Source organism: Bos javanicus, chromosome 12, assembly GCF_032452875.1.
Source record: "Bos javanicus breed banteng chromosome 12, ARS-OSU_banteng_1.0, whole genome shotgun sequence".
In the NCBI taxonomy this organism is placed as follows: domain Eukaryota; kingdom Metazoa; phylum Chordata; class Mammalia; order Artiodactyla; family Bovidae; genus Bos; species Bos javanicus.
In genome coordinates this window covers 73,428,251-73,455,865 of record NC_083879.1, presented here as the reverse complement: position 1 = coordinate 73,455,865, position 27,615 = coordinate 73,428,251, and the positions used below count along the sequence as shown (strand labels likewise).

At 43.3% G+C, this 27,615-nt stretch overlaps 1 protein-coding gene across 4 annotated transcripts in view; it reads left to right on the top strand.

The window, feature by feature from the left end:
• Window positions 1-27,615, top strand: part of DZIP1 (DAZ interacting zinc finger protein 1) — a 51,309-nt gene that overhangs the window by 7,698 nt on the left and 15,996 nt on the right. For 3 of the 4 annotated variants that reach the window (XM_061435228.1, XM_061435229.1, XM_061435231.1), the window contains 9 exons: window positions 1,983-2,107; window positions 2,596-2,757; window positions 4,749-4,886; window positions 8,555-8,617; window positions 15,343-15,483; window positions 15,930-15,978; window positions 17,449-17,505; window positions 20,389-20,445; window positions 25,737-25,796. In XM_061435228.1, coding sequence (XP_061291212.1) covers window positions 1,983-2,107; window positions 2,596-2,757; window positions 4,749-4,886; window positions 8,555-8,617; window positions 15,343-15,483; window positions 15,930-15,978; window positions 17,449-17,505; window positions 20,389-20,445; window positions 25,737-25,796 — 852 coding nt within the window. The remainder of the gene's footprint in view (window positions 1-1,982; window positions 2,108-2,595; window positions 2,758-4,748; window positions 4,887-8,554; window positions 8,618-15,342; window positions 15,484-15,929; window positions 15,979-17,448; window positions 17,506-20,388; window positions 20,446-25,736; window positions 25,797-27,615) is intronic. The other variant, XM_061435230.1, reaches the window with a different exon arrangement.

Genomic DNA, 27,615 nt, shown 5'->3' with positions numbered 1-27,615 from the left:
GATGGAGAGGGTTTATTCTGAACACAGAGCTGTGACTCCACATAGGAGCTGGAGATGAAGTAAAGATGATCCTGGGCTTCTGTCCTGTACAAATGGGTGAATGGTTATCATGTTTACTGAGGGGAGGACCAGGAGGGGAGCACATTGAGGGAGGAAGAAGGAAGGGAATCTGGGTTGGCCGTGGGTACACTCAAGTCACACATACAGTCGCCGTGCATATGAGGATGCTGGAGGTCAAGGCAGAGGCCCAGGCTGGAGATAAAAACCTGGGAGTTGTTAGCAGAACTGGGCTGGATGAGGTCACTTGAAAAGAGAAGACAACTCAGGGCCAGCCCCACACTCGGAGTCCAGGAGGAGCAGCTGACAGTGAGAAATTGAAGTGATGGAGGCAGGAGGGAAGTGGAGAGTGTGTTGTCATAGAAACCAAGAGGCATGAGGGTTTCAAGAAGGAGGTAGTGACCCCCAATGATCTTGAGGCACAGAGTAAGATGAAGACTGAGAAGTGACCATTGTTTTCCCAATGGCCGTTGGTGGCCTTGACATGGCCGCAGCGAACTGCTGGGGACAAAAGCTGCACTGGAGTGAGCTGAGCTGAGCTGAGGATCCGGCAAGGAAGTGGTCATGTCGATTACACCCATTTATTTCAGTAATGTTTGCTGGGAGAGAAAGCAGGGACAGGAGGCAGTATCTGGAGGGAAAGTGGGACCAAGGGGAGAGTATTGTCTTATTTGCAGTGGGAGATACTAAGATGTGTTTGGGTGCCAGTGTGAATTAACCAGTGCCTAGAGGGGCTAATTGAAGGAGCAGAAAAGGGGAGGGGCTCTGTGGCTTGCAAGGAACCAGGTTTGCAACTAATCTAAATGTTCTCAGAAGCAAAGAATGCAAGGCCTGTTTCTCCATGAGCAGATCAGAGCAACTCTACACATTGCCACAGTAATCCATGGAAATGCTCATTACGATCTAAATGTTTTTGGTAGCTGGACGTTTATATTTCTAGCTTGTTACTCACTACCTACCTGTACCTGCTTTTCCCTCCCTTTTGGGCTTGTTTCCATTTCTGCCTATTTCTGATAGATTTATTTAGGAAACAGCTGAGCTTTGTATAAACAATATGAATAGCATAAAATTCCACTTATAAGCCATGAATCGTGGATACAGTTTAACAGTGTATTGAAGAAACTGGGGAGATTAAATATTTTTTAAATTAACCTATCATTCTTCAGTGTGAAACTGACCTTCTTTCTCTTCTGTTTCAGTATCTTATTCTATCTCATACTCGTTTCAGAGAGTATTTCAGACTCTGAAATGAGTATTATTTCTTCAGGTCATCTTTGAGATTCTGACTTTCTACTTTGGTTTCCATACCTTTCATGTCTACACTCACAGACACATGTATATCCATTCAGTCATGTGTACATCTGCATGTAAGTACATGAACATAAGTGTTCTTCCCTTCACTTGTTGCTTCCTTTTACAACTTCTCAGTAGTTCATTTTTGCCCCGCGGACGGGTTGTGGCCCAAGTTTGCATTTTGAGTGCCGGCCTCTGCTTGTCTGAGCACTGATGACATGTTCAGGAGAGTTCCGTGGGAGCCAGAAAGATGGTGACCGTAGAGATTTCAATATTGTGGTACCTGCGGTCGAAGCCGTTGATTTCCTTTCTCTGATTGAGACAGGCATCTTGGAGAAGAGCCCAGGATTATTCCTTTGCTCCCTGAATGGGCTCTCACCCTGCCTCTGCAGGGTAATCCAACCTCAACCCAGTGGCTGAAAGAATCTACTTAAAAATAAACGGTGCCCAATGATGCAAAGGGCTGAAAATACATAGTCAAGAGTAAAGTTGGCTCGTGCAGCATGAAAAAGAGTAATATCCCAAGAAAAAGCAGTTTCCTTTGTCTTTGTCTTATTAGTAGCACCGTACCCTATAAGTTTTCCAATGCGTTTCTAAGAGATGGTATTTTAACGATATTTCTGTTACAACAGAGTATAAGACAAGGGCGCAGACGGACAAGCTCCAAAGTGAGATCGACATGTTGAAGGAGCAGCTGCAGCTCACCAAGTCTCAGCTAGAGGCTGCACAGCATGCCCACGCAATCAGGCTCTCTAAGGTATGATGCTGAATTCTGAAGCAGTGATGTGTTGGGAAGGTTTGGGGTTCATTCCTTTTAAATATTCAGTAGAGTTCACCAGTGAAACCATCAGGTCCTGAACTTTCCTTCGTTGGGAGTTTCTTTTGATTACTGATTCAATCTCTCCTCCTTATTGGTCTGTTCGGATTTTCTGTTTCTTCATGATTCAATCTTGGCAGATTGTATAGTCTCTAGGAATTTTTGAGACTTTGGACCTCTGTGTTTATACTTTAAGAGATGTAAGGACAGAAGGATGCTATGTGCTGCCTTTGGTTTGGGAAAATCGTTGTGCACAGACCTGCCTTTATACGCAGTGTTTTTTGCAACAAAACAAACCAAAGAAAGGCCTAAGTGAAATCTGCAAGTCTCGCCAACTCATGTGAGGTGAAGCTGTGCCCATTTATTTAAAATTCTTCAGGCTTGCTTCATGTCAGAGCTTTTAAAGCCATGTATTAAATCAATTTCAGGAATATGAAATGCAGAAAACAAAAGAGGAAGAATTTCTGAAGTTATTCGATAGATGGAAAGAAGAAGAAAAGGAGAAACTAGTTGATGAAATGGAAAAAGTCAAGGAAATGTTTATGAAGGAGTTTAAAGAACTGACTTCTAAGAACTCAGCGTTAGAATATGTGAGTATTAAACCCAGGAGTCCTCATAGCATTGACAGAGTTGTGGCCTTTAGAGGTGGTATGACAATGGCTATATGGCCCTCAGATCCACAAGTTCCTTTATCGTGCCCTGGCCCAGACTCCCATCCTCCCTAAGAGTCTAGGGAGCTTGGGCATATGGAAAACAGAGTAAGTCCTTAAGAGCAGGCTCTCTGGCCCCAAACTCCAGTGCAGAACACTTGGTACATTTGGGTCAGATCAGAGAAGAAGGGCCCTCTTGCTTAACTCGTTAGGTTTGGATAGCCTGAAACTGTAACCCCTTCCCCAAGTGTTGGAGCTTTCCAGAGTTCCAAAGGAACTTTCTAGAAAGACTGACACAGATCCCCAATGTGGGAGAAAGAAGCTGACCCAGAAAGACAGGCCGGTTTGGCCTGAGTGAAGTGGGTGAGCTGGATGTGATTAAATGCAGCCCCTCCCGGTTCCCTGTGGGAGCGGCCTTGGTCCCAGGGAAGCAAAGGAGACCATGGAAGATTCTTGAGCTCCCTCTAGGGGCAACATGTTTTATAAACTGAAATAGAGGGGTAGTTTGGGAAAACTGCAAAGATCCTTCTCTAAAACGCCCTGAACCCTCTCATGGGGATGGGCAAACTATGACTTGGGACCCAAATCTAGCAAACCACCTGATTTTGTATGGCCCTTGATCTAAGAAAGGTTTTTACACTTTAAAGTGGCTGAACAAAGTCAAAACAAAATATATTTCATGCCATGAAAATGGTATCAATTGACCTTCTGGTGTGTCTACAAGAGAGTATTTTGGAATACAGCTGTGCTGTTTCCTCTACACTTTCTCTATGGAGATTTTGTGCTGCCGCCATGGAGTTGAGTCGCTGTGACCAAGACCTTAGGTGTCTCCAAAGTCAAATACTATCTGGCTCTTTACAGAAAAAGGTTGCCAGCCGCTGTCATATCTTTATAAAGCAAATGTGGCCCAGGGTTAGTTAGCTATTGGTGGCAGTGAAATGGATGTTCATTATACTGTCCTTCCAACTTTTCTATAAGTTGTAACTTGCAGATAAAAAGTTGAGGGGAAATTAACACGGGGTGGCTCATTGTGTCTTTTCTGTAGGGCTTCCTTCAGGCAACTCCCTGTTGGTTCAGGTGTCCCCACATCACCTCCCTTGGGTCTGAGCATCAGAGCTCTTGGGCAGTTGTTGTTGTTCAGTAGCTCAGTCGTGTCCGACTCTTTGCGACACCATGGACTGCAGCATGCCAGGCTTCCCTGTCCTGCACCATCTCCTGGAGTTTGCTCAAACTCGGAGCTGGTGATGCCCTCCAACCATCTCATCCTCTGTCGCCCCCTTCTGGCCTCCTCACTAAATCACCCAGTCAATCAACTGCACCCAATTCCTCTATTTCTGGCAACTGTTAACCTGCCCATCGCCTAAGATTAGAAAGTTAGGTTTTCCTTTCCCTTTTACACCCTGTGCATGTTCTTTTATTGGAAGAAGTAAAACAGGAAAACCACTGTGAAGAGAAGCATGATGAGTGTCTTGTAGGACAGTCAGATTTAATATGTGGCTACAGGCTCCCCAGTTTTGTTCTCTGTTTCAGTCTTTATTTCTTAATTAAAAATTAAAAACATTATTTTTTGGCTGTGCTGGGTCTTCGTTGCTCTGCAGGCTTTTCTCTAGCTGGGGAGAGCTGCGGCTACGCTCTAGTTGTGAAGCTCCAGCTTCTCCTTGCAGTGGTTTCTCTTGTTGCAGAGCATGGACTCTCAGACACGCCGGCTTCGGTAGTTGTGGCTCCCAGGCTGTAGAGCACGGGCTGAATAGTTGTGGTGCACAGGCTTAGTTGCTTCATGGCATGTGGGATCTTCACGGAACAGGAATTGAACCCGCATCTCCTGCATTCGCAGGTGGATTCTTTACCACTGAGCCACCAGGGAGGCCCTCTGTTTTGGTCTTATAGAAGTATGAACATTTTCACCAGTGATTTTTACTTTTATTTTATAGCAATTGTCAGAAATCCAGAAGTCCAATATGCAGATCAAGTCTAACATCGGCACGCTAAAAGATGCACATGAGTTTAAAGAAGAACGTCCACAGCATCCCCAGGATTTCCAAAATGTGATGCAGCTACTTGACAATCAGGTATGTAGAAGTGAGTGACTACTGATTTTTCTTGGTTAAGTAATTTATAGGAGACATCATCTAAGAAAAGGTGTCTCTTTCAGTGATGGTGACAGTGACTAATTCTTTTTTTCTTGTCTCCTATTGCATGTGTAATTCATAATAGATGTTCATTAGATACTTCAGTTCAGTCACTCACTCGTGTCCGATTCTTTGCAGCCCCATGGACTGCAGCATGCCAGGCTTCCCTGTCCATCACCAACTCCCAGAGCTTACTCCAACTCATGTCCATCGAGTCAGTGATGCCATCCAAGCAGCTCATCCTCTGTTGTCTCCTTCTCCTCCTGCCTTCAATCTTTCCCAGCATCAGGGTCTTTTCAAATGAGTCAGTTCTTCACATCAGGTGGCCAAAGTATCGGAGTTTCAGCTTCAGCATCAGTCCTTCCAATGATTATTCAGGGCTGATTTGCTTTAGGGTGGACTGGTTGGATCTCCTTGATGTCCAAGGGACTCTTCAAGAGTCTTCTTCAACACCACAGTTCAAAAGCATCAATTCTTTGGCACTCAGCTTTCTTTATTAGATACTTACTGATTGACTAATTAGATACTTACTGATTGACTAGTAGATGTGGATACAGAACATCTGGCAAAGTTGTTTAATTTTTCCTCGAATGATATCTGTTTGAATTAGTTCCTATTACCTTAGTAGTTATTTTTCATGTTTCGGATGTAGGCCCACTTTCAAAAGGCATAGAAAGGCATTTTGAAGCACAAACTATTTTTTCAGAGCTTATACAGCTGCACTGGTGAACTGATGATCTTTTACACGTATCAGATGAATTATAATCATTTGGAAGTGAACCTCAGTAATTAGTACGGCCTTCATCCTGGCTCTTTTGGTCACACTGACTTAGGAGAATTTTTTTTTAGCCAGAAAACAGAGATTAAAGCTTATGAAGTCACGATTTTTTTTTTTTCAAAAAGCAGTATTACATCATTTTAAAAAGTAAATGTGTTTTTCAGGGACCTATTGTGTAACACATGGAACTACTCAATGTTATGTGGCAGCCTGGATGGGAGGGGGGTCTGGGGGAAAATGGATACATGTATGTGAATGGTTGAGTCCCTCCGCTGTTCCCCTGAAACTATCACAACATTGTTAAACGGTTCTGTGTGTGTGTGTGCTAAGTCATTTTAGTTGTGTCTGACTCTCTGTGACCCCCTGGACTGTAGCCTGCCAGGTTCCTCTGTCCATGGGATTTCCCAGGCAAGAATACTGGAGTGGATTGCCATGCCGTCCTCCAGGGGATCTTCCCGACCAAAGGATCAAACCAGCATCCGTTTTGTCTCCTGCATTGTAGGCAGGTTCTTTACCACTAGCGCCAGCTGGGAAGCCCAATCAGCTAGACCCTAAGACAAAATAAAAAAATTTAAAAAAAAGTAAATGTGTTGTGAATATGGACTGCAACCACAGCTTCTTGTCTTGCCTCTCTCCCCAAAATCTACCTTCTGCATTGCAGCCAGGCTGACCACATCACCACCCTGCCTAAAATCCTTCGGTGACTCCCCGTTTTTCATAGAACAAAATCTAGAACCGTTAACTAGCATTCAGAGTCCCTGGGCATCTGGTCCTGCTATCTCCCACCGTTCTTGGCTTTACCTCGGTACACCAGCAGCGCCTAAAAGTGCCTGGTTCCAGCTTTATTTGTCATGTACCTCCTAGTTTTCAGGCCCCATCACTTACTCAGCTGGAATGGCATCTCTTCTGGAAAGTTCTCCTGGGCCTCTGGGTTAATGCAAGCATGCCACAGCCCTCCAAGCTGGACCTGACCACGTACACATTATGTGGAAACCTCCCATTGTTATGTCCACCTTCCCCCCCGACCACCCCCAGGCAGGGCAGGGCCTGCCTCTTAGTCCTCGACCAGCCTGGTGGCACCAGTGGTAAAGAGCCTGCCTGCCAATGCAGGAGACATAAGAGGCGCTAGTTCAATCCTTGGGTTGGGAAGATCCCCTGCAGGAGGGCATGGCAACCCACGCCAGTATTCTTGCCTGGGAAATCCCATGGACAGAGGAGACTGGAGGGCTACAGTCCAGGGGGTCGCTGAGTTAGACACAACTGTTGTGACTTAGCACGCATGCACACAGCCTGCTGCAGCTGCCCAGTGAGGTGCAGGTACACGGTAAGGAATCAGGAACTGGGTCCTGATGGTTGCTCCCAGCAGGCTGCTCTCTCACTACTGAGGGACTCGGCTATGAAACTCTCAGGTGCCACGTGAATTTCTTTTGTTTGAGGCCTTCCTGCATGCTCTGTCAGTGCATAACCCATAGACTCAGAAAGCGTGACGTTTCCTTTTGACTTCTTAGGTTGGCAGGCTAACACCTGTTTTTTTTAAATGAAGTTTGATTGAAACACAGAGCTTCCCTGGTGGCTCAGACGGTAAATAATCTATCTGCCTGCAATGCGGGAGACCTGGGTTCTATACCTGGGTAGGGAAGATCCCCTGGGGGAGGGCATGGCAACCCACGCCAGTGTTCTTGCCTGGGAAATCTCATGGACAGAGGAGTCTGGAGGGCTACAGTCCAGGGGGTCGCTGAGTTGGACATGACTCTTGCGACTTAGCATGCATGCACGCTCACAGCCTGCTGCAGCTGCCCAATCAGGTGCAGGTACACGGTGGGGAATCAGGAATTGGGCCTCCCAGCAGGCTTCTCTCTCACTAGGTGAGGGACTCGGCTATGAAACTCTCAGGTGCCACGTGAATTTCTTTTGTCTGAGGCCTTCCTGCGTGCTCTGTCAGTGCATAACCCATAGATTCAGAAAGCATGACGTTTCCTTTTGACTTCTTAGGTTGGCAGGCTAACACCTGTTTTTTTAAAAGAAGTTTTATTGAAACACAGAGCTTCCCTGGTAGCTCAGACGGTAAAGAATCTGCCTACAATGTGGGAGACCTGGGTTCTATACCTGGGTAGGGAAGATCCCCTGGGGGAGGGAATGGCAACCCACTCTTGTATTCTTGCCTGGAGAATCCCCATGGACAAAGGAGCCTGGCGGGCTACAGTCCATGGGATTGCAGAGTCGGACTGCACTGAACAACTAAGCACTAAAATGCATCCTTGCTGCTACGTATCATCTGTGGCTGTTCATTCACATATTACTTATGGCTGTTCTCCCATTCCTAGTAGTAGTGAGTCATCTGGCCCCCCGAGTCTAACGTATTTTCTATTAGCCCCTTAATAGAAAATATTTGCTGACCCCTGCCTCAGAGTGTAAGGTGAAAACCAGGTACAAGTGTGATTAAACGTTTCTGACTGTATTCATCTTTAAAAATGGCTGCTAAAATGTTACCCAAATAGTTGGGTTTCCTAGATACTCACTGAAAAAGAAGCTCTCGTTCTGAGTAGACGTCATTATTATGAGTGCATGCTAAGTGGCTTCAGTCATGTCTGACTCTTTGCGACCCTATGGACATAGCCCACCAGGCTCCTCTGTCCATGGAATTTTCCAGGCAGGAATACTGGAGTGGGTTGTCATGCCCTCCTCCAGGGGATCTTCCTTACCCCGGGATCAAACCTGCGTCTCTTATTTCTCCTCCATTGGTAGGCAGGTTCCTTACCACTAGTGACACCTGGGAAGCCCGTCATTATTATAGCTGTACCTGAATTTCTCCCGTTTTACTGTTTTGCAGGAAAGCAAGTGGACAGCTCGTGTTCAGGCTCTTCATCAAGAACACAAGAAAGAAAAGAGCCGGGTAAGATAAAGAAATGATTGGCCTATAAAAAGTGGGTCTTTCCGAAAAGAGTATTTGTTCTCTTTATAACAAAGATAAGATTTGTCCACTGAAAACAATTTGTAGAGAAATGTATAACAAAAACTTAAATTACTTATAATTTGAATACCAAAATAACCAGTGCTACTGCTTTGTTATTATTTCTTCAGTCTTTTTGATGCTGTAAATATGCTTCTTTAGGTATAGAAGCCCATTTATATAATTTGTCTCACAGTTTTAAAATTATGCTTTATATCTATAACTTTATACATTTTAATTTAATATATCCTAAGCATTTTCGATTTTTTTTAATGACTCCATGATGATCTTATTGATGTATCATCAGTTATTTAATCTCTTCTTTATTGTTGATTACCTATTTCTAATTTTTCTACATTACAGAGTGGCGATCTAAGTTTTGAATACAGGCCTACCTTGTTTTATTGCATTTTGCAGATAATTGTGTTTTTTTATAAATTGAAGGTTTGTGGCAACCCTGCATTGTCAGATGATGCATTTTTTAGCAATAAAGTATTTTTAGTTAACATGTACATTGTTTTTTAAGACATAATGTTATTGCACACTTAATAGGCCACAATGTAGTGTAACATAACTTTTACATGCAGTAGGATACTAAAAAATTCATGCAACTCATTTTGTTGCAATTTGGCTCTATTGCTACGATCTGGAACTTAATCCACAGTATCTCCAGGTCTATAAAAATGAGGATTGTTCATATTAAAGTCACTTTTTAAGTCATTTAATGAAAACAAAAATTAATTGTAACACCTATTTCCTTTCTGCTAGGTACATCAGAAATTTAAGTGTTAAGATGCTTTTATAATAGTGCAAAAATATAAAATAAATTTATTTGAGATTTTTAGGTAGGAAAACATCTGTTTATTTTTTCACTTTAAATTGTATGTATTTTGTAGTCCTTTGTATCCCCTTTTGGGCAAACAGGATAGACTGGGTGGCTGATAAACAACAGAAACTTATTTCTCATGGTTCTATTGCTCCAGCAATTGGACAGAAAGAGTTTGTTAAAGGGGAATAGTGGCTGGGCTATGAGTAGATATAACACCTAATTCATTTCTCCAACCTAACCCACCCTTCTGAGCTCCAGACGCAATAGCCAGCTTGGTACTCGGCATCTGCACAACTTCTTAAATGTGATGTGTCTAAAGTGAGGTCCTTGGGTTTATTCCCAGACATCTTTTTCTTTTTGGTTGATGGCATCCTCGTCCACTCAGATGCAGACATTGATTCCCATCTCCTCCTCAACTCCCAGTTCCAGGCTATTGATGGGTCCTGCCAAGTATCTCATATCCATGTTCTTCCGGACATTTCTATGGCTTCCATTGCTTCTCCACTGAGCTCCCAGCATTTCTAAAAGGGCCCCCTATCCTGTCTCCCAGTTCCAGCCTTCCTCTCTTGTAATCTACTCTCTGCAGAGCAGACAGAACAACCTGGCTGCTCAGCTTGTCCTGATCCTCTCTCTCAACCTACTATTTTAGCTATGATGGCCTTCTGGTAATTTATAGAACACGCAGCCTTTTCCTCCTTGTACATGTGGTATTTTACTTCTGGGAGGTCCTTCCCCTTGCTCCTTACGTGTCTGGCTCCTTCCCCTCTGATTTCGTTTTCTCTGAAAGTGAAAGTGTTAGTCACTCAGTCGTGTCCTACTCTGTGTGATCCCATGGACTGTAGCCCACTAGGCTCCTCTGTCCATGGAATTCTTCAGGCAAGAGTACTGGAGTGGGTTGCCATTCTCCTCTTCTCCAGGAGATCTTCCCGACCCAGGGATCTCCTACATTGCAGGCAGATTCTTTACCGTCTAAGCCACCAGGGAAGCCCTAGTTTTCTCTGCTGTGTTGCAAATTACCACAGATTTAGTATGTCACAGTTTCCATGGGATAGAAGTCCAGGCACAGCTTAGCTGGGTCTTCTGCTTGGGGTTTCACGAGCTGCATTGGAGGTGTCAGCCGAGCTGTCTCCTCTGGGGCTCTGGGGCCTCTTCGAAGCCTGTTCAGATGGTTGGCAATGTGCAGTTCCCCACGGTCAGCTGTGGGAGTCAGGGTGGAGTGAGACCCTCAGCTCCGAAGTTCACAACCTGACTGTGACTTCTTCAAGGCCAATAGGAGAGCATCGCTCCTGCCTTCATTCTCCTTTAAGACACTTGAAATCACCCAAGACCACTCCATCCAGGGAAGCGATCCTCTCCCTTAATTATTCTCTTCACTTCACAAGTGTAACTCTGACTGATCACTATTTAAAGTAGTTTATTTGTTTACTTGTTTATTGTCTGTCTGTCCAGCCAGATCATTACCCTTTCGAGGGAAGGGCTCTGTTTACTCCTGCATTCTGTTCCCAGAATCTAATAATGTTCCTAAAATGTGCTCGTTGTTCTTGTTCAGTTGCTCAGCTGTGTTTGACTCTTTGCAGCCCCATGGACTGCAGCGTGCCAGGCTTCCCTGTCCATCACCATCCCCCTGAGTTTGCTCAAACTCATATCCATTAAGTCAGTGATGCCATCTGACCATCTCATCCTCTGTCCCCCCCACTTTTCCTCCTGCCCTCAGTCTTTCCCAGCATCAGGGTCTTTTCCAGTGAGTTGGCTCTTTGCATCAGGTGGCCAAAGTATTGGAGCTTCAGCTTTAGCATCAGTCCTTCCAATGAATATTCAGAGTTGATTTCCTTTAGGATGGATTGGTTGGATCTCCATGCAGTCCAAGGGACTCTCAAGAGTCTTCTCCAACACCACAGTTTGAAAGCATCAATTCTTAGGGGCTTACTAAATATTTGCTAAATGAATGCAGAAGGTTGATAGGTGGCCAACAAGGGGATCACTCAGCCATTTTTTGTGTGTGTGTGTGGAGAGAGAGATGCTGATTGTAGGGGGCAGAAGAGCAGGGTGGAAAGAGCTGTCTTTTAGTGTGAGCGTGATATATGAATCCAGGTCCTCTTAACCTCGGGTCCCTGCTTATCTGCCCCGCTGCCTTGCTCGCCTGTCATTCTCGAGGCACTTAGCCAGCAGGGGAGGGAAACAGCCAGTGACAACTTAGAGCAGTTGCTTTTCTGTAAGAACCCTGAATCTTTCCTTTGAGATGCTCTAAGGCAGCAGTTCCCGAGACTCTTTTCTAAAATGTCCCCGCCCAACTCCACTCTCTGAGTGTCTGATTCGGCAGGTAAGTCTGGGACATGCAGAGTTTGGAAAAAAATAAACACCAATAACAATGGCAGCAGACCCCAGATCATTGTGTTTCAGATCCATGGTTTGAACCACTGCTCTTATGATTTGAAGTCCTACTTGTATTCTTCAAGGCTTCTTTAGCACACGGCGGTTTAGGGACAGAAATTCAGGTTTTATTTTTAATAGGGGATTTTAGCCCTTGCTCCTTTAAGCCTCTTGCATTCCAGGCAGCTGTGGGAATTTCAGTGGCTTTCTGGCTAGACTACTGTGTAAGCTGTAGAGTTTTCCACTTGGCCCCTGCAGGTGGTGACAGAGAGGAAGGGAAGGTCTGGTTCTGAGGGAGGCACCTCGCCCCGTGTGCTGGGAGCGTGGGGTTTTGGTGCTGCCACCAGGCTACGCTGCTCCCTTGTCTGTTGGCTTTGCTTGTTCAGAAGCTCCTTGCTTCTCCCTTCATTCCTCCTAAACCCCAGCAGAGGGGCGAATTCCCTCAGGTTTAGTAATCAGTGCCCAAGATCTGACTATCAATTATTCCACATGATTGGTGCCTACTGTTCCTACAATGCACATATTGTATTTCTCTGCTTACAGGAAGTTGCATTTGCCAACTTTTTATTGCTTTACCTAAATTCTTGGCAGTCTTTTTTTTTTTTTTTTTTTGGTTTTGTTTTAAAATAACAGTGGTAGGAGTTCAAAGGGAACCACAGGTAAACGGTGGCACACCCTTTTCCGCCCAACAGAAGACTCTCAGAGCTTGGGACGTTGTGGAATGGTCACGCGGTAAAAGGACAGCCGAATGGAGTGATGTGGCTGGTAGAGAAAAAAAATGTAAAACTCACAGTGGTAGAAAGTCACAAGAAGTGAACTCTAGGACTTCCCTGGTGGTACAGTGGATAAGAATCTGCCCGCCCATGCAGGGGACACAGGTTCGATCCCTGGTCCGGGAGGACTTCATGTGCCACAGGGCAGCTAAGCCCATGTACCTGCACTCTAGGGCCCGAGAGCCACAACTACTGAAGCCCACGTGCCTAGAGCCCGTGGTCCACAACTGGAGAAGCTACTGGAATGAGAAACCCAGGCACTGCAATGACGCGTAGCCCCTGCTCGCCCCAACTAGAGAAAGCCCCCCCTGCAGCAATACCCAGGCACTGCAATGACGCGTAGCCCCGGCTCGCCTCAACTAGAGAAAGCCCCCCTGCAGCAATGAAGACCCACTGCAACCAAAACTTAATGAATTAATTAATTAAAAAAGGAAAAGAGATGAGCTCCAGGGCCACCAGCTTTTTGAAATAACTTCTGGCTAGTCCCCATCTTAGACTAGCACATTCCTCTCTCAGCAGACTCTTTCTGTACCTTCTTGGTCAGTTCTTAATTCCAGTATCAAAAGGATGCCATCCCATCATGTTTCTTATGTCCTCCTTCTTTTTGGGTCCTGCAATGAGCCCCCATATTGTTGATCCTAAACCTCCCCCCGAGACCCCTGGACATTTTTATTAGCTTCTCCTACTTTCCTGCTCAGGATTTCCCAGACTGTTTTGTGGGGGGCACTCTTACAGTGGTCTCTGAAAATGTGGGGAAGGTTCTTGAAAGTGTTCTTCTGCCATTGAGATTGTTGGCATCCATTGGGATATGTAAGGTTTCTTTCTAGTCTTTACTCAGGTAACCTTTGTAACTTGGTTCAACCTGTGGTTTCTCCGGCCTCATATGAGCACACAGCCCTTCAGAGGGAAGACCCTGCTATGTATTGATGGAGAGCTTTAACTTTTTGTTGTTTTTGTTATGTGTCTGTTAAATGTAAATTAGATTGTTTTTAGAGTAGTTTTAGGTTCACAGAAACATTGAAGAGGAAATACACAGAGTTCCCAAATACCCCGCCCCCCACACCCCTGCCATGTACAGCCTCCCGCATTATCAACACCCTGTACCAGAGTGATACATTTGTTACAACTGGTGAACCTATATTGATATGTCATTATCCCCCAAAATCCACCATTATTTTAGGGTTCATTGTTGTTCACTCTTGTGAATAAGGATTCCCAAGTGGCGCATCGGTAAAGATCTGTCTGCCAATGCAGGAAGTGCAGGAGACACGGGTTCCATCCCTGGGTCAGGAAGATCCCTTGGAGGAGGAAACAGCCCGATCCAGTACTCTTTCCTGGGAAATCCCAAGGACAGAAGAGCCTGGCGGGGTACAGTCCATAGGGTCACAAAGAGTCAAACAAGACTGAGCAGCTAAGCACGCATGCACAATTTCTTGACACATCTCATGACACAGACACTAAGTTTGAGAGTGTGGACTTGGAAGACAGGAAAGCTGAGGTCTAGGCTTTTCCCTCCTTTAGCTGTCTGCGTGTGGGTCAGCTACTTACCTCTCTAGACCTGAGTTTCCCCATCTGAACAACGGGGTCAAAACATGTATCCACGATGCTGTGGTGTAGATTCAACAAGATGTGCTTAACGTTTTAGCCTCTAAAATGTGTTGAGTCTTTGTTTAAAAAACAAACGAACCTTTCCAGTTAGGAAATGCTGCTCCAGGCTCTCTTTGTGTGCCTCTCAACACAGTTACCCACCTTTTCTGACCTGCAGGTCCCTGTCTCCATTCCCAGGCCACAGGCTTGGAACATCCTTCGTACCATTTACCAAGGGTTTTTTCTCCTCCTTTTAAGCAACATCTGAAATTGCTTTAAGAATGTTTCCTTGAATTTTTGAAACCAAATTCTTGTATTTTTTTTCAAAAAATATTTAGTTAATTAATTTGGCTGGGCTGGGTCTTAGTTGCAGCATGCAGTATCTTAGTTGTGGTCTATGGGATCTAGTTACCTGACCAGGGATCAAACCGAGGTCCCCTGCATTGGGAGCACGAATCTTAGCCTTGACCACCAGGGAAGTTCTTTTCTTGAATTCTTGTCCAGAACTGATACTCCCTCTAGAGGTGAATCTGTGCATCTTTGGATCTATCTGCCCTGTGCTTCCCTTCCTTCTCTTCCCTTCCTCCATCCATCCTTTCTACCCTCTCTCTACCCTTCTCCCTCCTCTCTTCCTCTTTTCCTCAACCCCCAACCCCCTTTCATTTCTCAATGAATATTTATTGAGAACCTGCCAAGGGACAGAGACTGCTAGGTGTATAAAATAATTAAGTTGGGCTCTCTGGCTGGGGGAGTATGCTTTCCAGCTGGGATGATATGTGTGGACTTGTAAGGACAGGCCTGCCTGGGGTCGGAGTTGCTCTGCGGGTGGCCCGGTCCATTATCCTCACTCCACCCCATGTGATTTCATGTAATGGGTTACTATGCGGTTCACATGATCAGTGTTGTCTATTTTGGACCGTGAGCGCCCTGGGAACAGAGATCAAGCCCCTTGTAACAGCCAGGGCCTTGGGGACATGGTGATCAGAGAGTTAGTCAATGTGCAGATGACGTAAGCCAGTGAGAAGGTGGGGTGTGTACATACAAACTGCAGAAAGAAGAAATTTACATGCAGGTTCCATATGGATGCCTTTCTTCCCGTTTTCTTGCAGCTCCTGTCACATATAGAGAAACTTCGAACTTCAATGATAGACGATCTAAATGCAAGTAATGTCTTCTACAAGAAAAGGATAGAAGAGTTAGGGCAGAGGCTCCAGGAACAGAACGAGCTGATCATCACTCAGAGACAGCAGGTATTTTGGTGTATATATATTGGCACCATTTTTCTGTAACCAGTGCAACTTATTTAAGAACATATGTCTTTAGAGCATTTGTAAGTTGGATAAGATGAAGATAGAATATATTCCCACCCCACCGTGGTTGTTTGTCCAAATCAATAAAATAATTTTTTAAAAGGTATTTTTGAAATACTGTAGAGCAATTAGATTTTTTCGGTTAAAAATCAGGATAAATGTGAAGGCACCTAAGAATTTCTTTCGCTAATTCTTTTGAGAAGCGGCTGAATCCAAATGCTGCTTTTATAAAACTTTTGTCTCCATGTCATTAAAGTCCACATGTCCTGTGTCTTTGGGGCATTTAGTGAAAAGGTTCATTTACTGAGCTGAGGATCTGTTGATCATCCAGTACATCCCTGTCTAGTTTCAAACATGGATCGCTGAAAGACTGTTCTTCTTTGCAGATTAAAGAGTTCACCAGTAAACCGTTAAACAGTGTCAGTGAACCCAAAGGTAAGTGGACCAGGATCCCAGTGCTGAAGGCAAGGTGGGCCATCCTAACAGTGTGCTGAACATTGGTGAATGTGGGGCTGAGACGGTTCATGGGTGCTAAGATGACATTCCTCTAGTTATTTTGACTTGGGAGCTCTGTTACCACAACCCAGAGAGTTGAAGAGTTTCAAATACCTAATCTGTCATCAAATGGTCTCCTGTGCTTTTTATCAGAGTATTGTTATGCACATAATACATGCTTAGTAACTGTACCCTTGGATGAATGTGCAGTTAGATGACTTAGGATTAGAAGCACAGAGTCCAGAGGCAGGCTGGGTTCAGCTCCCATCTCTGGCACTTTGTAGCTTTGTGAGCCTCTGCCCCAGTTTCCTCAGCTCAGAAGCTGGAATGTTAGTAGTATTTACATCATAGACTTGTTATGAGGATTAAATGGGAAAATGTATAAAGAGCACCTGTTAAATACTCATCAGTGTTGGCTATTGTTATTGATAGTAAACTCTTAATTATCCTAAAGTGCTATGGAGGCTTGATGCGCGATTCTTTGTTATGGTCGGCTGGGGTTGAGGGTTTGCTCTAAGCATAGTAGGGGGATACACAGCCTACTGAAAATAGCAATGATAGCCACCCATTTCCACAACATTCAGGAACTGGTCTAGAAGCGGGACTGGGAGTCAGAAGTATAGTCTCCCGTCATAGCATCAAGCTTGCCTTCTGCCTGATTGCCTTCTGAGTGGTCCCAGTCTTGGTTCCCATCTGTCTCAGATAGTAGGGCATCTTTGTCTACTTGAGGGATGCCAACTGGGAATTGGTACTGGGTGTATGGGTTGCATTTCCTCCCTGTTTCTGGGGTCATGAGAAATGCAGGCATGTCTTGGAAACATTGCAGGTTCAGTTGTAGACCACTGCAATACAACCGGTAATCACAATACAGCGAGCCACACAATTTTTTTTATTTTCCAGTGTGTATGAGTTATGCTTATACTATATCATAGTCTATTAAGTGTACAATAGCATTAGTCTAAAAAAATGAACATATACTGTATTGCTAAAAATGCTGTCACCTGACAACACAGAGTTGCCACAAACCTTCAATTTGTAAAAGTGCAGTATCTTCCAAGTACATTAAAGTGCAGTAAAATGAGATTGGCCTGTATGTTGACCTGCACACTTGGTTTCCTTGTTTTAAGATCAAGTTTTGGAAAGAGTGGTAGTTCCCTGTAACTTCTCTTGGAATAGTTACAGTTCAGATAATTAGGAATACCTGAATAATTGGAGTAAATATTTGAAAAATAATTTTAAGAAAAAGTTAACTTTGAAGGGATTTATGTTAAACATCTTTGTTGGGTAAGTTGCTACATGTTGGTATATTTCATGTATTGTATTTTGGGGGAAAATATTAGGATGTACACTAGCAAAATATAACCCATAGCTTGTGGGTTTTGTTATTAATTTATCTTTTTTTTATTTCAGGGAATCTTTTAACCTGGCAAACTTTTGAATCTAAGCCAACTGCCCCAACTGTACCAAGTAAGTTTCTGTAATAGGCTCAGGGTTCTAAAGATAGTTTTAAAGTGCTTAAACCCATATATAACTTCTGCTTATTCTTTTTAGAGATGATTCTTGGAACATCAGTGTGTCTGGAGATTACATAATGATATATTTTGATTCCTGGCCTTGACCTGGTTCTAAAACCCACTATTATAAATGTCTGTGTGGTTTTGTGGTGGTTTTGGTTAGCCATACCTATTACCTTAACAGTTTGCCTAATAAAGGAATGGCTAAAAATTCCTTGGCGTCACCCCGGTGTGTGCTCTGGGTTTCCCAAGGCAAAGCACTGTGACGATATGACTGTGTGTCGTGACCACCACATTTTGGCATCTCTGAGACCCCGTGCTGCAGGGTTTGACCCAAGGCCCTTGGGTCAGTCACTCACAAAGTCACAGCACCGCTGTCTTCCAGAGCTGTCAGGATTTGGCTAGAATCCAAAAAGACATCATCTGTACAGTTGAGAAATGGATGGATTGTCTTCTTAATATTAGTTGAAATATTTTTGTTCCATTCAGGAAAGCGTGTGAACAGGATCTGAATACTAAGGGAGGGCCTGCCCCGAGGCCGGGCACGGAACGGCCACGCATGTGGGCCCAGGACTTGTAATGATGAAAGGACACTGATGAGCATGTTTGGGAACTGGGCACAATTGACTGGAAAGGGCTGATGGTTTTAAATGCTCAACTGCTTCTTGAGGCCTGTTGATATTGGTCCTGGAAGCTGAAGAGGTTGAGAGATGCTAAGGAGGAGAGGGCAGTTGAAGAGCAGTAGAGCTAAGGGGAGAACAGAAGCATTTCAGAGAAGTATGGAAAAACTACAAGACATTCAATTATTATTGTTTATATTTTAATTATACTTAGCACAATACGGGGGAGCCTGGTGGGCTGCCGTCTATGGGGTCACACAGAGTTGGACGTGACTGAAGTGACTTAGCAGCAGCAGCAGCACAGTATTGGAACAGTCGTGCTAAGTTGCTTTAGTTGTGTCCGACTCTTTGAGGCCCCATGGATTGTAGCTCGCCAGGCTCCTCTGTCTATGGGATTTCCCAGGCAAGAATACTGGAGTGGGTTGCCATGCCCTCCTAACAGGGGATCTTCCTGACCCAGGGATTGAACCTGCACCTCTTAGTCTCCTGCATTAGCAGGTGGGTTCTTCACCACTAACACCACCTGGGAAGCCCATTGAAACGATAACATGTTCCAATAAAACTTTATTTACAAAAACAGGCAGGTGTTGGTGTGTCTTATAGACTGTAGTTTGTCAAACCTGGATCTAGCTTAGCAAGTTGCAGATGGGTTCGAAGGCCATATTTCCAGAATCGTTAGCAGTTTACCCATAGTTAGAAGTTGAACACTTTTACACTAGCCATTGTAAAGATGAAATTGTATGCCTACAGGGGTAGCTAGGGCTTGTGACCAGTATTTCTTAGATAGGATTAGAATTAAAGATCTGTTTTTAATAAGCTATGGAAAGAGTCAGTAAACTAATAGACAAATAGTTGAGAGAGGAACCTCAGATAGAAATTGTCAGTATTAGAAGAGAGGCTGTGGAATCTAATTTTCTGAGATATTTTGACGAGTGTTCAGTCTTACTTGAATCAGGTATACTCTTCTAAAGGCTGTAGCTGAATTAATGCCTTTAAAAGGTGTCTTTCAGCCCAGTGATTGGGATAGTCTTATAAATTGGTTTATTGTACATGAACATCCATAACAGCATTATTCTTAATAGCCCCAAAGTGGAAAAAGCCCTAATGGCCATCAACTAATGAATAGATAAATAAAACGTGGTTTATCTACAAAATGGAATGTTATTTGGCCATAAAAATACATGCTAATGCTGACACGTGCTTCAACATGGATGAAACATGAAAACATGATGCTAAGTTAAAGTAAGCGGACTACAGAAGGTCGCATAACTAATTATATGATTCCATTTATAAGTAAAGACCAGAATAGGCAAATCCATAGAGATCAGATCAGATCAAATCAGTCGCTCAGTCATGTCTGACTCTTTGCGACCCCATGAATCATAGCACGCCAGGCCTCCTTGTCCATCACCAACTCCCAGAGTTCACTCAGACTCATGTCCATTGGGTCAGTGATGCCATCCAGCCATCTCATCCTCTGTCGTCCCCTTCTCCTCCTGCCCCCAATCCCTCCCAGCATCAGAGTCTTTTCCAATGAGTCAACTCTTCTCATGAGGTGGCCAAAGTACTGGAGTTTCAGCTCCAGCATCATTCCTTCCAAAGAAATCCCAGGGCCGATCTCCTTTAGAATGGCCTGGTTGGATCTCCTTGTAGTCCAAGGAACTCTCAACAGTCTTCTCCAATACCACAGTTCAAAAGCATCAATTCTTCAGCGCTCAGCCTTCTTCACAGTCCAACTCTCACATCTATACATGACCACAGGAAAAACCATAGCCTTGACTAGATGAACCTTTGTTGGCAAAGTAATATCTCTGCTTTTGAATATGCTATCTAAGTTGGTCATAACTTTCCTTGATAGAAAGTAGATCTTTGATTGCCCGGGCCTGCAGGGAGGGAGAGATGGGGCTAATAAATGTGGGTATTTGGGGAGGTGTACATGTAATGAGTATGTTCAAAAACTTGAGAGTGGTTGTGGTTGTACACCTCTGTGACTGTATTAAAACCCACTGACTTGTATATTTGAAAAGGGTGGATTGTATTTCAAATTGTTATAAATTTGGTTTAGGTTAGTTGGTGCTATCTTTGTCATTTGAAACATTTGTCTCCTCATGATTAATATACCTTGACTAATTTGATGAATACTCAGTTTATCCTCATGTTCAGATGTAGATGCTGTAAATACAGGACCCTGTAATTACATTTTTATGGTTTTTCAGTGAATGCCCCAGCCACCCAGACACTGGATGCGAAGTCAAGTCTACCAATGGCACATGGTAAGTTTCAGCAAAGTCTCAGCGTTTTATATACAGTTTCCACCTGAGTTAGATAACTTATTAACTGAAAAGTGCTTCTGTGGGGGTTATTTATGCAAATAAAACATTTTGATGAATGCAGAACAGTTAATAAAACTGCAGTCTTCCTATGTAATGTTACTATGAACTAGTCAAACCTACCAGGCATAAAGTAGAAAATGTATCTATTGCTGGGCTCACAAGTAGAGATTTTTAACTCTGAGTAGTTCTTGGAGCATCTGTGATTTTTGGTGGAAAGTAGTAGGTATCGGGTAAAAGGGTGACTTTCCTACTAGACCAGCCAACCAGCACATGCCACAGGGCATACGTGATTGTTTGTATAACTTTCAATGTGGAAGCCAGTCACCTTTTTTAAGCAAACAGTTTCAGGGATTGGTTGAGAAAATCTAGAAAAGACACGTGATGGAAACCAAAGGAAAAAGTAGGACCCCCTGGATGAAATTACTGCCAGGATCCAGGTCTTGGACCAGGTCACAGGGTAATAATTGTTATTAACATGATCCAGTAGACAGGGTGAATATTTATAAACATATTTTTATACAACTAAGGTACTAGCAGTTTTTATGGTATGTTTTCAATATATTGTTTTCTTGTGGTCTGCTGTGTGTTAAGTGATTTAAAGTGGGAGGGGGACCATCTTTGTCCTGTCTTACCTACAAATGTTTCTGGAATCTAATGATTACTTTATTCCACTTCTCTATTTAGCCTTTTACTTTGGACTTAAATCCATGGCCAGTTGAGTTGGATTTTTTGTCTTCAGAAATATTGTGGTTCACGTATGATGGCCTTTTGTAATTATTCTCTTTACTCACTGACTGATTCATGAAGTGTTTACTGCCCCTGATTTTTTTTCTAAGATCATTTCAGGGGGATTGGTTCCCTTGGGCATGTGTTTGTAATACGTAATGCATAAATTCTTCACATATTGGATGTTATCTTCAAGTGTTTAGAACATGCAGGGTTTTTTTCCTTTGAACCAGTAACAGAGAGAAATATATGAATATAGGAGGAAATCATTTCTAACAATTATTGTCTATTCATATTATTTATGTCAGGTTAATATCTCTCTGTTGCCTCCTTTTTTAGGCTTGATTTTTATAAGGCATTGCTGGCTATTTCTTTTTGTATATCAACATGTATTTTAGTTTCTTTTGTTTCCCCTTTGTTTTTGCTAGCTTCCTATCTGACATTATATGAGGGCCGTGTTTTCATTGTTTTATATTTTCGGTGCCCGAGCAGGGACACGTATGGTAGGCATGGAATGCTATCTGGGGCTGATTCCAGGGTCCCAACAAGTCTGTCAGTTTTAGAGCATCGTGTTCCATGTGGATCCCGCCCTGGGGCTGCATGAATTAGCCATGCTCCCTTGCTGGCATCTGCTGCGATTGAAATGCTCATTTTAAATGCCAGCCTGGCATGAGGCTCACAGCCCTTGGATTGGGATCAAAGCTGATTTGTGGGCATCTCAATGGTTAGGAGTGAGGAGCCGGCTTGGCGGGGGCCCACTGCCCCTGCCCCAAGGCATGGCAGCTTCCCAAGGTGCTGGGGGTTGGGGGGCAGGAGGTTGGAGAGGACAGGGAGGGTTGGTCACGGATTGCACAACATTAATTAGCCCAGCTTCCTCTCTGTCTTTCCTTTTGTTCTATCATAAACCTCGATGAGGTCCTTTACCATGAAAAATCTCATGATTACTCACCAGCTGAGGTTGGGTTCCCCGAGACACAGGCTGCGGGGTGGAGGTTTGCAGGTGAGATTTGGGCACCGCTCTCAGATGACACCCGTGAGAGAAGCAGGGTTGGGTGTTAAAGGGACATTGATCTCAGAGGCAGCTGCAGTAGAGGTCTCAGCAGGTCTGACTGGGGGTTTTAGAGCTGGGAGAGGCATTCTGGAGTTGTCCAGAGTCGAGGTGAACACTTATAAGATATGCGTTGCCCTAGGGAGAGGGGTACTAGCTGCTCCTCTCCGTGGAGACAGGCAGAAATTAGCAGCAAAAGGTGGCAGGAGAGCACTGGATGTGAATTATTGGTGCTGATGAATTTGTTGACAGAGTGGGGAATGTGCAGAAGAGATTGGAGGGATGCTGGTTGAGGTTGCTTATGGCAACCACTGAGTGATAGACTGAAGCTGTTTGGGTCTTTCTTGTGGCATTTCATAGCTGTTGAATGTTCAGAGACTGAGCATGGCAGGATTGGAGAGCTGGGCTGTAGGAAGAATTCAAAGAATCTGAGCTGGGAGATCAGTTGGTGATGTTAGACATAGTCTGAGAGATTCCTAGTCTGTCCTTAAATGGTCTCCTCTCCTTTTTGACAGGCTTCCCAGGTGGCTCAGTGGTAGAGAATCTGCCTGCCAAGCTGGAGATGTGAGTTTAGTCCGTAGGTCAGGAAGATCCCCTGGAGAAGGAAATGGCAACCCACTCCAGTATTCTTGCCTGGAGAATCCCATGGACAGAGGAGCTTGGTGGGCTACTGTCTGTGGGGTTGCAAAGAGTCGGATACAACTGAGCAACTAAGCAACAAGAGATTCCTTACCTAGGGATTGGGGTTACAGTGATGAAATGGGAGGGAGTGACCATAACAGCCGTTCTATGGGATTGGTGGAAAGGCTGTGCCAGTGATTGGAGAGCAAAGGAGAGAGAAAGGCTAGAACATGATGAGCTCAGGTTCTGGCTGGACGATGTCTGGAAGACAAACCCCACGGGCATCAGTGGGAAGGCATTGGAGCTTCATGGCCAAGAGCCTGGAGTTTGGAAAGAGTCTGGATTCATGGTTGAGTCATGAGACCGTGGACTTGGGTTTCCTTGTTTGCCAGATGGGGAGAAGAGTCTTGGCTACTCCACTGGGCTGTGGTCAGGGTGGATGAGGCAAGGCCTTTGGAGCAGAAGTTGCTGAGCATGCACGGGCTAAACATTAGCTTCTAGCGTGGGGCGATGAAGTCCAACAACATCAGCCAGTGGAGAAAGGGCTGGGTGAAGAACTGGGATTTTTTCTTCTGGAGATAATGGTGGGAGACTGACAGAAAGATTTTTCTGGAAGCCTCTGAGCATTTCAACTCAGCTCAGGACAGAACTGGAGGCTGGACCTATGGCTTATAAAGCATGAAGATGGCAGGCCTTCCGTCCCAAATCTGGGATATCAGCCTGCTTTTGGTGCTCTGGGGTCTGGTCAACCTCGCTTCCTCAGCCTTTATTATTGTAGGAGTCCAGATTCAGAAATCTGTCCTTCCCCTGCCTTCTGCACCACTGCAGGAAATGTCAGGTTTTGACCATTAATCCTGACTCAAGAAAGATAATTCATAGGATTATCCCTATAATATAATAAGTTTGTATATTATGATATTATAAGATTTTATAAAAGTTTTCCTTATAACTTTTATTTTTGTCTTTTTCAGAAATGTCAATAAAATATAAACTGTGACTTAAAAAATGAAATTAGCTATCCTCTTAAATCTCTGTTTTCAGCAGTTCAAATTAGGAGAATACTTGTGTAATCTTACTTTTTTTAATTTTTAAACTTTTTATTGAAGTATAGTTAACATATAACATTATATTATTTGCAGGTATACAATATAATGATTTGATATTTGTATATGTTGCAAAATAATCACCACGTCTAGTTAATGTCCACCACCACCCATAGTTACACATTTTTTTTCTTCATCTGTATAATTTTAAAATCTTGATGCTGAATAATAAATTCAAAAGCACATTTGTGGTGTTCACCACTTGTGTTACAGGGTTTGAATCACATGCTCCTTTGTGGTGCAGCCATGTTTATGTTCCAGAATTAAAGTGGAATCCTATTTACTGATAGACTGTGTGCTGACAGTTCATTTGAAAGTAGTTCAAAATGCATTTCTCCCATGTAGTCAGTGTTAGAGATGTTGACTATATTGCTGAACTAGCTGTAAGAACCTAGTTATAAATACTTAAATATAGCTATTAGATATATATGTGTGTGTGTGTATATGTATATATATTTGTATATGCCTAAAATAGAGTACCAGAAATACCCTTTAATAAATTAGAAGACCTTCAAAGTAGGAGGTAGTAAATCTGAGATAATACATGCGAAGCACTTAGGTCTGTGCCTGGAAGCCCAGGGAGTAATCACTGGCCACTATTACCCTCCCCAGTCACCCACCGTGGGGTCTGGTGGTGGAATGAAATGGCTTCCATTTGTGGGAACAGGTGGAGAGCTCTCTGTTCAGGCAACCTGTGTCAGCCTCCAGGCTGAAAGTGAGTGAACCAGGCACCTCCTAAGCCAGACTTTTGGTTGCATTTCCCTCTGTGCCTAAAGCCTGACTGCTATGGTTAGTTAGACCTTCAGCCAACCCTGACCTCCTATTCCCTCTGCTGATAGATGGGGTTTGCTTTATCCATGCTGCCCTGGGTTTTCTTGTGTGTGCACAGTGGCATTTCCCCAGGAAGTCACCCAGAGACTTCATCTCCCCCACTCACTCTTCTGGGGTGGGATTGGGAAGAGCCCACCTTCGTCTGTCATCCGTTGATGACAGCTTCACCCCGTTGATTCTCTGGGAGCACGTGAAACATTGTTTAGGGACATAGAGGTGTATGATGAGAGTGGGTCTAAGTCCTCCTGCTCACCCCAAGAGACCTCTCCTTGCCCTTCTACTATTCTGGTCCTTCCACTCGAAGGCCCTGGGGCGAACAAGAAGTGGGAACCCCAGGGCCCTGGGAATTTGTTTTTATCTTTGGAAATTGAAATTGTTTCGATAATTTTCTATTTAGCTACCTGATTAAGATATAAGGAAATATATATATATATATGATATAAGGAAAAATATAGATACAAGATATAAGGAGATATATATATGATATAAGAAAATATATGTAAGATATAGGGAAATATATATATATAATATAAGGAAACTATGTCTGTGTCAAAAATATTTTTAGGGATAAGTGAAGAAGAACTTCTGCAGTTGTGTCCTTGTGCTTTAAAGAAATCATGTCTGGCACTAAGTTGATGAGCAAGAAATTTTAACCTAATTACTTAAAAATATAATTTCCTGAGAGTGAGTTAACAGAAAATACATAGAAAGGGCGGATACTGTGGAAAAGTAACCAGCTTTAACTGACTGCCTTGCCTTAATTTTTTTTCCCCATTTCAGGCCTGCTATTTCAGGCCTGGTTAAAGTACTATGGAACGATGTCTTTCAAAATTGTTTGAAAGGAACTAATTTTACTTTGCTGTTGTCCTGTCTGTACTATTCTTATTTTTCCTCATTAATAGAACAGGCATTCTCATCGCACATACTGGAACCAATAGAAGAACTTTCAGAGGAAGAAAAAGGTAACCATGAGCTTGATCAGGGTTTATATCTGCATCAATCACATTTAGATGCTAAAACCCAAGCTTTGAAAATACTTGAATTTTATTGTAGTGTATCAAAATTAGGAAGGTATTTAGGTTTGGTTTACATTTCCAGTCTGTCTGTCGTATTCTGGCATCTTGTTCCCGTAATGTGCTGTTACAGGTCCGCCCTGCCTTACTGTTTTTTAGCATATGAGTAAGAAATTTTCTATGTCAGGGAACTTGAAAAAAAATTTAAGCCATATGTCAATGCCAAGACTTTCTGATCAGGTGACAAATTGACACAATTGTGTGCCAGGTTATATAAAAATTATTATATAAAAATATTAATACCACAGTAGTCATAAAGTGCCCATTTCAAAAATTGTTTTTAATAGCAAGGAAGGCATAATGTCTAAGCTCTGAATGTGGAATATTTATATGCAGAATATCTCAATGGCAGAATTTGAGAGCTGTTATAGGTTTGGGGAGTTAATTAAAGTTATTACTGCTTCCTCATTTTATTTGGCAGTAATAATGAAAATTATTTCCTATCAACTAATTTTTAAAGTTTGTGAACACTTATTTACATTATTAATAGTATTTTCTAATGACTTAGAGATCCTAAAACAATTATATTTGGATCAGTTTATCATAATTTTCTCCTTAGTAATGCTTTACCATGTTTTACTTCTTTAGGAGAAAGCAAATTGTTAATATTTATATGGGCTGTGGTTATATCATTTTTGTTAGGAAGAAAAGTAAAATTATACATCCTAATATGTAAATTCTTAATGTTATAACTTCTGTGTTCTCTAGACTTGTCCCAATTTTTTTTTTTTTTTTTGTATAAGGGTACAGATTGAGAAGGGACTAAATCACGCGTATCTGTAACATCTGCATGATGTGTTTTCTCATTTTACTTGCATGTGACATGCTTGCTCTTTCATAAGTATCATTTATTGATGTCCGGAACACAAGATCCCTTATTCTTGGAAGAATCCCAATGAAATATGTCAGGAGGTTCATAGATAGGGTCCAGAATTTTGAAACTAGCGTCTCCAATTACATAGTTCGTACTATTTAAAATGAGTCAGCCAGGTTCCAAGAGGAATCCTGGTTTGTCCATCATCACCATTTCAGTTCCAAGTTTCACCCACTGCATCTTCTGCCTGGGCTTCTTTTAGGTTTCTTCTACTCAGACAATGTAAGGTTTGTGTTGTTGATGGCAAACACCTTCATTGGCTCTTGCCACATTTAGGGAACCAAGTTGGGAAACTCATCTTTGCCACCTCCTTGTGTTCAGACACAGCTCTAGTGGAGATGGGTGAGTGCTAAGGACCACTGGGATCAACTGAGTCCCAGCGCTCTGTTACAGAAACCAGTGACTGCATCTTTCTAGTGCCTCTGTGGAGCCAGCCGGCTAGCAGCAGACTAATTGCCATCAATAAATTCCTCAGCTTGTACTAACATTTGCAGACAAATGCTTGTGCAGCTGAATTTTGGCAATGATTTGCAAAAACACTACACCTTTTTATCAAGAATTAACTCATCCTTTGAGGCAGACTTGATCTCACTTCCGTTGGATGTTAGAATGCCAGGGCCAGGAGGGACCTCAGGGGTTATTTTATTTTTCAGAAACATGAAACACAAGGGGATTAGGAGCTTGCTCCAGGTCATTGAGTTTAATTAGTGACAGTGGCTGGGACTAACGTCCAGGTTTTCTATTTTCCATGGTTTAATGCAAAGAACAAAGTGATGGAGGAAGGCAAACAGGTCCAGCCTTTGCAGGACTGGCTGGGTGGCCTTTGGGGAATTC